The sequence below is a fragment of the Mauremys mutica genome, chromosome 5 (genome assembly GCF_020497125.1).
Source record: "Mauremys mutica isolate MM-2020 ecotype Southern chromosome 5, ASM2049712v1, whole genome shotgun sequence".
Classification (NCBI taxonomy): domain Eukaryota; kingdom Metazoa; phylum Chordata; order Testudines; family Geoemydidae; genus Mauremys; species Mauremys mutica.
In genome coordinates this window covers 87,837,763-87,851,382 of record NC_059076.1, presented here as the reverse complement: position 1 = coordinate 87,851,382, position 13,620 = coordinate 87,837,763, and the positions used below count along the sequence as shown (strand labels likewise).

General features: G+C 39.9%; 1 protein-coding gene across 6 annotated transcripts in view; it reads right to left on the bottom strand.

The window, feature by feature from the left end:
• Positions 1–13,620, bottom strand: part of MTUS1 (microtubule associated scaffold protein 1) — a 201,060-nt gene that overhangs the window by 26,020 nt on the left and 161,420 nt on the right. For 5 of the 6 annotated variants that reach the window (XM_045017626.1, XM_045017624.1, XM_045017625.1 and 2 more), the window contains one exon: positions 4,004–4,070. In XM_045017626.1, the coding sequence (XP_044873561.1) occupies positions 4,004–4,070 (67 nt within the window). Of the gene's footprint in view, positions 1–4,003; positions 4,071–5,112; positions 5,182–13,620 lie in introns of those variants that run through there. The other variant, XM_045017629.1, reaches the window with a different exon arrangement.

Genomic DNA, 13,620 nt, shown 5'->3' with positions numbered 1-13,620 from the left:
GATGTTTTCAGATTTTGGCAAGAATTGGTTCGTCTACACTTCCTCACAGCTGTATCCCACGGGGTGTATAAGCTTGGGGATATGGCTACTGTTTTTGAACTGTGTTTCTCAATTAGTGGTTCATGGCTCTGAGTCACAAAAGGCAACCAGGCAGGTCACAAGGCATTGAAGAGATTATAATCTAAACCAAAGAAAATATTACCTCCCCCCACCCACCTTTCAAGGGTAAGCATTCTCTGCCAACTTGTCTCTAAACACATTCAAATTATATAGGTTTATTATGGATACTTTTTTTGTTTTGCTCTTTGATAGCAAATGTAAGGGAGATGTGAAAGTTTACTTCATTTAAGATGTTGGCAACCTGAAAAGGTTGAGAAATGTTATCTTGGAATATCAATCCCAAGGTTCCAACTAAGCATTACACACTTAAGTGTTTTCAGGATATTCCCTTCCCAAATGAATATTGCCTACTAGAGGTGACAAGTGAATCAGATAATCTGCAGCAGCCATTATGGATTTTACATTAAGAAGCTGTTGTGAAAGCCAATGACTCTTCTTCCTTACACAGAGATTCAATTCATGTTTTCAATGAAAATAATTTAAATAATAAATGCTTACAAATTATGTACTGGATCCCCACATTATAAAATCTAATTTGCCCTCCATATATATCAGACCATAATAACTGAACTTACTCAGCTATTGTGCCTAAGTCATAGGATGTTTTCATGCAAGTATTTTTCAAGCCTCTCTTCTGGTCCCAGTAAGAGCCATTATGAGCACAGTTTTAAGTATATTAACTCATTGATTAATTAAGGACTAAAAGCTATCAATTTTATGACTGAAACCAAAAATCATTTTCTTCAGGAAATTATGGTCATTTACTGGTTTACTTTACTTAATTCTCATGAGGATCCACTACTGTGCCAGATTTATAGGTACTCAGAGAGCACCTTAACAGGCAGTAACCAAAAGCAAGACACTAGCATAGTGAATTAGGTACATCTTAATAGGTTTGTTAATGGGAATGAGAGCAAATGACAACAGCAAATACTTAATAGAATGTACAAACATGAATAGAATGTACAAAAACTCCAGTATTAAGAGTTTCTCAAGGGCTGGTCTACGTGACAAAGGTAGGTTGGCTTAACTACATTGCTCAGGACTGAAAAATTTCACACCCTGTGCAATGTAGTTAAGCTGACCTAAGCCCCAGTGTAGGGTGACCAGACAGCAAATGTGAAAAATCGGGACAGTGGTGGGAGGTAATAGTAGCCTATATGAGAAAGGCCCAAAAATCGGGACTGTCCCTATAAAATCGGGACATCTGGTCACCCTAACACAGTGTAGGACGAAGAATTATTTTATCAAGCCAGTTACCGTCTCTCAGAGAAGTGGATTTACTACAGCGATGGACAAACCCCTTCTGTCGCTGTATTAAGTGTCTGTGCTACAGTGGCACAGCTGCAGATGTGCCACTGTAGCATTTCTAGTGTAGACATAGCCTTATTTTGGGAATAGGGCTCTTTAGTGTTCATGAATCATGGAAGTGTAGGACTGGAAGGGACCTCAAGAGGACTTAATATTATCTCGACCAGGGGTCCCCAACACGGTGCCCGTGGGCACCATAGCACCCATGGGGGCATCTAAATGCGCCCGCGTCCTGGCCGGCAGTTGAGCATTCGCCGAAATGCCGCCGAAATTTGGCGGCATTTCGGTGGATGCTCGACCACCGCCACGGTCCTTCGTCTGGTGCCCGCCAGACAAAAAGGTTGGGGACCACTGATTTAGACCATCCCTGACAGGTAAAGATTGTCTAACCAGTTCTTAAAAACCTCCAGTGATGGAGATTCCATAACCTCCCTAAGGTGGAAGAAACGTATTTCCATACTAAGCAACAGGAAGGCTAAAGAGACACGTTGACAATTCTAAATTGTGAGAACCTCTTAAAGTTTGCCATTTTATATTACATTTCATGCAAAAGATGAAAAAGGAAATTTGAAGTTAAAATTTCTGGCATTTATTGGCCAAGATTGCACAGACTTTATACTCAATTCAAAGGCATCTCTCTGTCTACCACATCTGATCAATTTCAAAATCTCAGGGAAAATTCTAGGCTTCAATGGTTAGAGCTATGTTAATTATGGAGAAAATCATAACAAAAGGGGGAAATGGGGGACATAGAGCCCCTCCCATCTAATTAACACAGCCACAGCGTCAAGCTCCTTTGCAACTGCCTATAGAGCAAACTAGTTGATGCACCCATTAACATCTTTGAGCATAACAATATTCCTGCTCATCCTCTCAGCTGACACCCTGGAGGACACTCCCAGATAGAAAGAGGTATGGGGGCACGCATTGGTGAAGACAAAATGAGGAATGGGGGCATGCACACACACCTTGGCATGGAGAGAATAGGGCACCCTAATATGGAGGCCCCCAGAACCTCTAGCATGAGGGAAAGGGTGGGGAAGTTTCAGGAAGTTTCTGAAAGAGGGGGACAAGGAGATGGCACACAGAGGCTTAAGGAATGCATGGAACCCGTGATGTGTGCAGTAAATTTGGCAGACAAACTATGAAGTATGCAACCCCAGTGTACTCTATTGCACCTTTGACTTTGCAGCACCTAGCTGATGAAGTTGTGTGAAGAGTACCCTAAGGGCAGGTCTACACTTAACACGGCACCCAGACAGCTGTGCTGCTGAAGTGCTTTAGTGAAGATGTTCCAAGAGCACTCTCCTGTCAGCTTAGTTAATCCACCTGCTGCCAACATAGCACTGTCTACTGGCAGTTAGGTCGGTATAAAACGATGTTGCTCGTGGGTGGGGATTATTCATTATTAAGCTCTGATCTACACTACAGAATTACTTCGGTATAATTAATAAAAGTAAAGGGCAGCAAAGAAAGAATTTGCTCAATTGTGTACAACACCAAAGAGACACTGTTGCAGAAAGTTTAATTACATTTTTTAAAACTAAGTTAGATATAAGCAGTTGTGACAGATGGGGAAGCCATTTCCTGACAGTTAATGGTTGGAGAGAGTCAAGGGCCCAAGGAAAGCTAAGCTCTTAACTCAGTTAGTTGGTAGCTGCCAACAAATGCCTATCCTATCAGTCACTACTGGAAAATAAGCCTTCAATTAATGCTGTTGCTGCAAATAAGGAGAGCTATACACACTGTTAACTTTGACAGACCATTTACAACTTTCGGGTCCTATTTTCACATTACTTTCTAACTTTTCAATAATGATGATGATGTATCTGAAACTGACACAGAGGTGATTTGTGTTTTCAGAATGCTACGGTCGTAGGTTATCACAATAAAAATGTGCTGATACTGTATAAGCATTAGATCCATTTGCCTCAACTGCAGTTACATTTTCATTTCAAACACAAATCTCTGAGCAAAATACCACTTTAAGATCAAGGCAAAACAAACTGACATCACTATTAAACACAGTTAAATGCAACTTCAAAGTTGGCAAAACTATCCCTTGCACATTACAGTTCATTTTCAATATTCTAGCTGTCCACAAAGATGAGTTCTCAAGCATTTAATCTCATGAGATTTATGGCATTTCCTTCTAGTAATTTTACACTCATTTGCCCACAAGCCAGTAAGAGAAAAAATATATGACACATTTTAGTTTTAATGGACTTTTGCTAGAAAGTGTCTTTAGAAACCATTTACAAATAATTTAGGTATCAAACAGGAATATGCATACTGTAAGACATCCCCCCCTCTTTGGAAAGTGAATGTTTTGGTCATCAGATACATGCTTCCTGAGGAGGCCCTGCAGGCTTAGTCAGATCAGCGCCAGGAATTCAGTGAACCCAGGGTCATGCTGTCAAGACTCCAGAGTAATGCAGCGTTTAAGCATTTGAACAGAATTCAGCCAGGGAATTAATGACTTCTGTAACAATACCATGACATCTGTCTTTACAAAACAACTCTTGCCGCATTTCCTCCCCTCCCCCCTAAAATTGGGAAAATAACTTCTTACCCAGCTCTCCTCTAAGGTTGAGGAATTCTTGAGATAGCTCTTTATGCTGTTTTAGTGCTTCCTCCCTCTGTAAAAAAAAAAAAAAAAAGAAGGAAAAAAACTTGGTTACTAGTGTTTTGAATAGAGCACCTTCCAATAATTAACTCACATTATCTGTAGGAAAACAAAAGGCAAGAGTGAGAAGCCAAGAAATGAATCATTTAGAGTAACAGCTTTGCTGTTACAAACACAGAGATGTTTAAGTTGTTATGGAAGTTATTCTTTAAAACAGCCTCCCTAGTTTTCCCAAGTTAACAATCCAATTAAATCTTAGTTTGCAGCAATTAAATGATAGTATTTAGGATTTTTCCCCCCTCATGGGTGTAACTGTATATTGATCCACAAAGTTTCAACTAATGCATGCATAGGACATATGATGCATGCCTCTTTCAAACACAAACTTAAATATTTATACTACGATCTAGTCAGCATATGTACTTTGTGCTGAATATAAACAAAGCTAAACTTTGCTAGAGGCTCAATCTTCTATGAAGGAAACTTAAAACCCACTTTTAAAACTAATCGCCATTTTTTCATTAATAGATTTTATACATTCAATGACTGCTAAAATACTCAGATTTAACTTCTAGCTTAAAAAACAGAATAGAAAGAAAATATATAAAAATATAGAAAGTAGTGTTGGCATTCAGGAAGACTAACTAGAGCTTTTTAAAGCAAGAATCAGCTTGTTATTCAACTTAAAAGCCAGGAAAAAAATACTACTTCTTTTGCCCCTTATATTCTGCCCACAACCGAAAGACAGCCAAAAAACCTGAAACTAGCTGCTGCATAGAACACAGTCTAAGAATCAGATTCAAGAAAGACAACCCACAGCATACACAGCATAACTACATTAAAGGTATTTCACAGCTCAATGTTCACTTCATGAACAGAATCCTCCAGTCGCAACCACTGCTGTGGAGAGCATAATGTTGCAGAGATCATAAGATTCAGGCTCTCTCGTCAGGAATTGCTTGCTGCTGGAGCCATGTCACCTTCCCTGCAGTCAGCCACTGCTGAAATTCCCTGACATTCTTCCAGAAAAGCACTATAAAACAAATACTAATTACCCTTGTTGCAGCACATTGAGAATAGAGGCACATTTTGCTGCTAGAGCAGCCCATTTTCCAGCTTCTGTCTCTCCACTTTCCCCCCTGCACATGTAACAGGGTATACAGGTGGTACTGGCAACACCATAAACCAAACTGGTCTAGCTAGATATAAGACACTACTAGGAAGGGCTCCATTGGACCTTGCTTCAGCCTTACTTCAAGCTTTGCAGGTTACCGTACTTCTTGTACTGCTCTCTCCCATCAGAGGCAGATATTGCAGCTTCTGCACTTGGCACAAGCAGCCAGTGATTACTTAAAGCCACAGCCCTTCATTTATGAAAAATGAGACGCAGACATTAGACTGATCGATTGCCACTTACTCAAATATCAGCTGGTACAGTAAAGGAAAAGGAATTCTCCATGGATAATGGGGTGTATTTTTAGCTTTCTGAACTAGATATACCAGGCCTTCACTTAAATTTGTATACACAAAAATAATTGACCTGAGACCTGAACTGGATAGAAAAACAAAATTATGCACCAGTGAGAATGCAATGTAAACATTAAGTTTAACATGATGAGTACCCAAACTTGCATTTCTAATGAACCCATCACTTGCAAAAAGCCTCACTGTGAACATTGTCTCCTTTGCTCTCACCTGTACTATATTAGAAACATAATACAGTTGTACAAAACCATTCAGATTTTTTTTTGGAGTAGCAACTACACAAACATCTATGGTAGTTAAATTCAAACATTAACATTGCCATGCTTAGAGCCGGGGTGGAGAAGTGCTCACAGAAAACCCCACCTTTAGAATACATTTCTCTCCTATTTATTCCTACTGCAATTTAGTTTAGGACTCTTGATAAGAAACCCACTTATCAGATTACTTAGAGGAGGATAAAGGAGGTGGCAAATATTCCTTCCAAATCTCAATTCCTTCACTCACTGAAGAGTGAGTGAAGCTATGGCCTGGTGTGTGTGGGGGGGGGGGGGCAGGAGGGGGGGGGCGTCGATGTAAGATACGCAACTTCAGCTATGGAAATAGCGTAGCTGAAGTCGACGTATCTTATTTCAACTTGCCTCCCAACCTCATGTCGCGGGATCGACGGCCACGGCTCTCCCGTCGACTCCGCTACTGCCGCTCGCCCTGGAGGAGTTCCAGAGTCGACGGGAACGCATTCGGGGAATCAATATATCGTGTCTAGACGAGACACGATATATCGATCCCCGATAGATCGATCGCTACCCGCCGATCTGGCGGGCAGTCTGGACGTACCCTATGAGACATTGCTCTTAAAGACAATTAAAGCCCAAAGGAGTTAGATGTAGCCATTAGTTAGGTAGCCATTCGTTTAGCATTAAGTGCAACATTTCATCCATCTCCTACTTTGATATCACAGCTGTAATGCCTAGTTTGTTCATGAGTAAATAGTGAGTGTTTTTCCAAAAATTGTCAACTCATATGGTGTAACATTTGGACTTTTCAGGAAAGTCCTTCACTGACTATGCTTCATATAAAGACCTACCTACACATTCTCTTCAGATTCGTTTGCCTAAATTATAACAATTTAATACAAAAAAAAGATTTAGCATATGAAGGTTAGAAGTTTGCTTAAAACACATCTTCTTTTGATACAAATGGAAAATAAAGTGAAGTTATTACGTTGAGCCTAGAGGGACAGAGTAAAAGTGTTGCTGAAGAAGTCTGCTCCTGTCTAGTTTAAATCAAGTGAAGGACACCCATATATGATCCTGAACTATAGGGCTGGCCTTAAATTTAGAGAGATTATGTACTGAGCAGACTGGCACAGCATATGTATATTCATATGACCTATCTTAAAGGCAAAAAAGGTGCAATGCTTTCATTTTAGCTCAATCAAGTTAGTTTAACTCAATTAATTGAAGACTCCTCAATGCTGGTTAAGACTCATGCTAATATATTCAAAGGCTTGTTAGATGACTGTTGTAGCCTCATATTAATAAGCATTAGGAGGGGTTTTCTAACTTGTTTGAACAACAGGATTGAAAACTACACTTTCTCCCAATCAAGACAAAACCACAGTCATAAGTTGCTCTTTAGGGTATTAGAATTTCATACTTGTTCAATGGAATTTACCAGGATGCAGTTTTTCCTCAAGAGAAAAGTGTGAGGAAAGGATGAGTCATAGCACTGTAACATCAGTGCCCAGTACAGATCTGACAATGAAATAGTGAATACTGCAGAGTTTTTATTATCTAAATAGATCTCACTGTAGTGCTGTGTACATAGTTAAGTACTATTTACTATCATTTGTTGAACTATGCAAACTAAGACTTAGTCTACCTTGTATTTTGTTTTCCCTTTTCTGTTTAATTATCTTGAGGCAGTTTTCCATAGCCACCTTCAGGATCCTTGTTCTCTACCAAATTAAATTTATACATGCATATATTTGTTCTGTGATTTGTTTTATCTCTGAGTGTTTGTTTTTCCTCCTCCCTGCCTCCAATGTTACAAACTTCTCATTTGTAAAACTTCACTCCAATTCTTAGTTAATCCTCTTTAACTCTGCTTGTATGACTACCCAATTCTTCTTTCCGGCTACTTTCTCCACCAATGTTTTTCCTTTTTACCTCCAAAGGTCTCCAAGCTCTCTTGGGCCTTTTCGTGGTGTTATTTCCCTTTCTTCTCCCTTTACTGGTGCTATTTGACTCCTCATCTCCAACCTGGCAGTTTTTTCTTTCCTCAGCTTCCCAAAGAGATTTAAAATGCTGTATTGGTACATCTGCACTGATGCAGCTGTGCTGCTTCAGCACTTTAATGAAGATGCTCTAAACTGAGGGGAGAGAGCTCTCCAATCAGCACATTAAACCATCTGCCCCAGAGGCGGTAGTAATGTCGTCGGGAGAAGCTCCCGGCAACATAGCACTGTCTACTCTTGGGGTTAGGTCGGTATAACTGTGTTGTTCAGGGGTGTGATTTTTCACACCCAAGCGACAGTTATACCAATATAGGTCTATAGTGTAGACCTATATTGAGTCCAGCCAGCTCTGAATACTTCTAATCAATGCTTTGCACCCTTTGTCTTTACATTATGTAAGATGATGTCTACACTGCAGAGTTGTGCTGGGATAGCCTCCTAGTGTAGACGCAGCATAAACCAAGAGGAGTTTTCCCTGTTTGGTGTGGGAACACCATCTCTCTGAGACCTGGTCTACACTCAGGGTTGCCAACTCTGACTGAAGGTATTCTGGGAGATTTTTTTTCCCTTCCAACATGATGCAATATCCTTTTTTAAAATAGCCTATTCAAATGCCCCGGATTGCTTTCAGTAGTCACTGGGAGAATGATGCCAATTCCCAGAGACTCCAGGTCAATCCTGGAGGGTTAGCAACCCTTTCTACACTAGGTAATTAGGTTGGTACAGATGTGTCACTCAGTGGTGTGAAAAATCCACACCCTGAGTGATGTAGTTAAACCAACCTAACTCTGGGGGTAGACAGTGCTAGGTCAACAGGAGAATTTCCTCGTCAACCTAGCTACCACCTCTCAGGGAGGTAGAGTACCAATGCCAAAGGGAGAACCCCTCCAGTTGGTGTAGACAGTGTCTTCACTAAAGTGCTCCAGTGATGCAGTTGCACCACCATAGTGGTTTATGTGTAGACTTACTCTAAATGATGTTAGCTATGCCAACAAAAGCACTCTTCCGTCAGCAAAGCTACTCGACACTTAACATTTTTACTGACATAGCTATGTCAGCCAGGGATAGGATTTTTTCACACCCCAACCAACATAGCTATGCCAATATAAATTTTAAGTATAGACAAGGCCTGAGAATCAGCATTGGTCACAGGGAGAAGCAATTCCTGGATGGTTAGAGGCAGTAAACCATCTGAAAGGTGAGCAGAGCCTAAGTATACTTCTTGCAATGCCACAGTGCCACTACAGCAATGCCACAGGGCAAAGCAGCCAGCCAGCCAAGACTCTGTCTTCCCTCCAAGTTCCATGGGACTGATGGTGCTGAATGAAAGGGAGAATGAGCACTTCTAAGTCAGCCATATGGGTAAGCAGCATTCTCCTTTGCTAACAGTGTTTTGGGACAGGCTAGCCAAGGCCTGCTCGCCTCCTAGAATATCAGGTCCTCACAAAGGGCATTCTGTGTACCCATACTGAACTTCCAGGGCCCTAATCTGCCCAGCGTATGCTGGCTCTGGTTAGATATGTTAGATTTTCAAAAGCACCTAATTGAGCTAGGAACGTAATTCTCATTGATTTTGAGTGGAAGCTGGGCACAATCTCCTTGGGTAGAAATCCACCCTGTACTGTCCACTTGCTAAAAGCCAGCACTGAGTTTATCATTCAAACAGTGCCTAGCATAATGGTAAATTTGGGCTTTACCAGTTACCAACACATCCAAATTCAAGTAGCCTGTTTAAAATTCACTGCTACCAACATTAGCTGAATTGTTGCATGTCAGTTACACTGAAGACAAATAATTAGCTTTTCCCAGAGACAGATTTATGGAAAATGAAAATTGAGAGCACAAGAGCAGAAAATTAAGTAGTACTACAACCATGGTTGTTGAACTCTACCAAAACCTCTTCATACATTTATCATCACTAGACCCACTGTAAAATAGAATAGACTTTTTTTAAAAAAAGTCTGTATATAAACTAAAAACAGACAGGCATTTTAAAGACAATTTAAGTCAGATAATTGTCAAAGAGTTTTTCTGGTTCTTTAAAGAATTTCCTTGTTAGTTACAAAACCTTCAAGGAAAACAAAGACACTAAACATTTGTTTCCAGATGTAGAAAAATAAGGGCTCCTTCAGTTTCTTTCCAGGCTTTTGTAAAATCTGAATGCAATACTTAAAATGCAAGCGTATTAGGTAGATACATTAAACAATAACTAGACTTACCACCTCTGTCATATAGCTTCGTATTAAATGCAATAGCTAGGTGCTGAGGCAACTGTAGTCCTAAACATATATGGAGTTCTACAAAATAAAACCAAACTTGCAAGACTTGAAACTGAAATATGATAATACACTAAAGAATATGAAGATGTGATTAAGTTTGAGTGGTCCAATCAAAACTATCATAGGCATTTCATTTCAAGTTTTATGCAGTATGACATTGTAGTACTTCAGGGTGGAGCGTCAAAGTAGAAATAAATACATGCTTTGCAAGATTTTAATTTAAAATACGACTAAAAATTAATGCAGCACCTTTAAAAGTCATCTACAAAGATAAATTAGTTTAGATTTGTTCATTTTTCCAGCTGTTTGGTATTAATGAACGATCTATGTTTAAGCAAGGATCATCCCACTCAAACTTCATGGAACACTCAAGAAGTAGTCATTCTAAATGTTATCTCAATGGCAACAGGTAGGTTGTAAACACAATTATGACCTCATTGCCGGATCAAGTAAGAAGGCTGGATAACTAGTGTCTGCCCTTTTTTCAAACTGATCTGTTTTAATGGCACAAAAATACATAGAAATTTTGTCCAAGTCAACGTTTTTCTTATAATTTTGAGGGTTGTGTGGGGATGGGAAGGGATTAGGGACTATACCAGAGTAAATCCTAGTCCCAACTATAGAATGAACAAAGTTTATATAGTTCTATACCTAGTGTGTCTTGCAGCTCTTGAAACTAAAGTGTAAGTCCTGTTTTACTTTGTGGCATTCCTTGATGTGTGTAAAACTGTAATTCCCTCAACAACTAGCTATTATGGTTAAAGACTGTATGACAGAAGTGGTAAATCTGGCTTTAGTTAGGCATACCTGCCCAATAAGCTATCACTCTAAGTCTGGTACTAGTTACAAGTGCCATGTAGTATAAACTCTAAACAAATTTTATTTCCTCCTCTGGAAACAAAATCCTTTGAAATTGTATTTAAAGTGCTAAATGGAAAGTTTCCAAGAATCAGCAATGGAAAAGTTACATTTATATATTGAAATGTCTGGGGTTTTTTAATACTCATTTTATGTACATGTGCTGTGCTAATATCCATTTTACATGCACCTTTGACCATCTCACCCACACTCTGCTCACAAATTCATCTCCACTGGGACTACCTGTAACATTCCAAACATCTGAGCAGCTTCAGATAGCTGCCATTAAAAAAAACAAAAAAACCACAAACAGCTGCCCACACCAGGAAGAGAGGTATTCCATCCATGAAAAAGATGGAGTTTTCCAAATTTCCCTCAGAATCACACTAGTTTGAGGCCCATGCTTATAATAGTCTGTACTGCCTGTGACCCAGGAACTTCTTGGTCCAACCTGACAAAGGGTAAGAGAGGTGCACAGGGTTTTATAGGAATCTCCTGAGTCAGATATATGCATCACAGTTCACGAAAAGGTGATGAGTGAGGTCTCTACCAAGAGCTGTAGCCCGCTGCGTATCATGATCATTGCTAAATGTTTGTAAGGATAATATTTAAGAAGTTATACCTTGATGCAGAAAATTATGTTCTTAAGGTCTTAAAGGTAAGGCAGGTCACCAGGAGTGACATGTCTCAGATATGTTCCTTTCAGACGTGAAGTAACTGATGCTTATCTGCCTGTCTGGTCATATGGGCATCGTATGCCTCTCAATGTATACCTATTTGCATACTGAGCCATGCGGGTGGGGAGGAGAGAGACTGGAAAAATCTAGCGGAGAGGAAATTTATAGGACAAAAGAGCAGGGGTGGCCTCTTCCTGACTAAGGACAAAGGATTCTTAGGGGATATCTAGGGGTACAAGGAAGCACAAAGGATCCCTCACCAAAGAGGCAAGCTAACAGCATGTTTGTCTTATGAAAGGAGGTTAACAGCCTACCTGGCTATAAAACACAATACATGAGTATCTAGTTAATAAAGCCTAGGTTCTAGCATGCATATTATGAATGTGTACCCCCCCCCCACATCCCATTTGTTTTCAATACTTCTACTTGCTATTATTTGAACCTCTGTGGTTGATTAAATAAACACACTTAGTTTCAGATCTAAGTGTTGTGTGCTAAGTGGAACAGTGATCTGATGTGAAACAGGTAAGCTGGGGGGTACTGTTTCTTTGGAAGCAGTGAAACTGAATACTGAGAGCATCCAGTGGAATAGGTTGATGCTTGGAGGGCTTGAGCTGTTCCTGATGCTAACCAGTACAGAGACAGCAGGGCCTGCAAGGCCTAGGGGGGAATGCTTGTGTTGTTTGTGGCTGCTGGAGCTAGGGGGCTAATGCCCAGCAGGCACAGACAAGATTTCCTCACGCTAAGGTTAGGTGGTAATGAGGTGGCTCAAAACACTGAGTACCTCTGGGAAGCGTGTCACTGTTACAGGTTTAAAGTTTAATATTGCAACCCATCAGGGCTGGATATGGGAGTTTCAGACCACTTGAAAGGGAAGATACCAATATTCCAATGGAAACTCTTCTAGCCCTAGAAGGTCCTGTTAAAGTCAAGAGAATATAGGTAAAGAAAAGCTGGCTGGAGGTCATATTTAGAAGTTTCTAAAGTTATGAGTTTGCTCTTGGAAGCCTGCACAGATAGCCTCATGGTACTGAGGGATCCTGCCTTGAAAAGCAGACATGAAAAAACAGTACCAATAAAACTGTTAAAATTCCAAATATTTCTAATATACTTATATAAAACAATGTGAATAAGTGTTTTATTGACACTTGTTTGGGATGATCTGTATAACACACTGCTTCCCACTTTGAAGCAACAAGGCCATCTCAAATAGGCACCAATATTTTATACTAATGTGGTCCATATTAATGTTGAATGAAATGATATACACAATATACATATTTCATTCTGTAGTTTCTAGCAAGATGCAACCAGCATCTCGAAACAGGCATCACAATATTTATATACAGCTGTATTTATCAAATTAAATACCCTTCCTAAAAAGTGTATTAACTGTATGATTAACAAATCAGGTCTTCAGACTTCCCCCGTTGTCTCTCAGGGGATTTCAAAAAAATTTTCTTCAGCACTCAATGCTCATAATATCCTGACCATTAAATGTAAACTAAGTTAACTACAAAAACAGAAGTGTCTAGAAGGGCATAAACATCAATATATCAGGACCTTTCAACCGCTGTAGCTTTTATCTATCACTTCTTGCTGTATTACACCTAATTTGGAACGTAAAATCCTTAGGGTATGGATCTACCAGTTTATTTTTAAGTATCATACACACCTACATTACTCCATAAATAGCATCGAGTAGCAGTTCCCAAATTATGGTCCATGATCTCTGGTGGTCCACAGAGCACTTGCTGGTTACATGGTGCTAAAATATTATCTTCCTTTCTTTTCTGCTGCTAAACTGCACTTGAAGACATCTAAAACCCCACAAAGTTCTTTCCCAATGTAAGCAATGGCTGTAGTCGCCACAGGGATGTTTTACAATGTGGATGGGATATGAAGTGGTCTCTGCAAATCGAAGGTGGGTATGTCACAAGATACTATTATGATGAAATTTGATGATCCTTGGCCTGTGGGATAAATGTAACTGTCATACACAGACAGCATGGTCTAGTGGAGAGGATA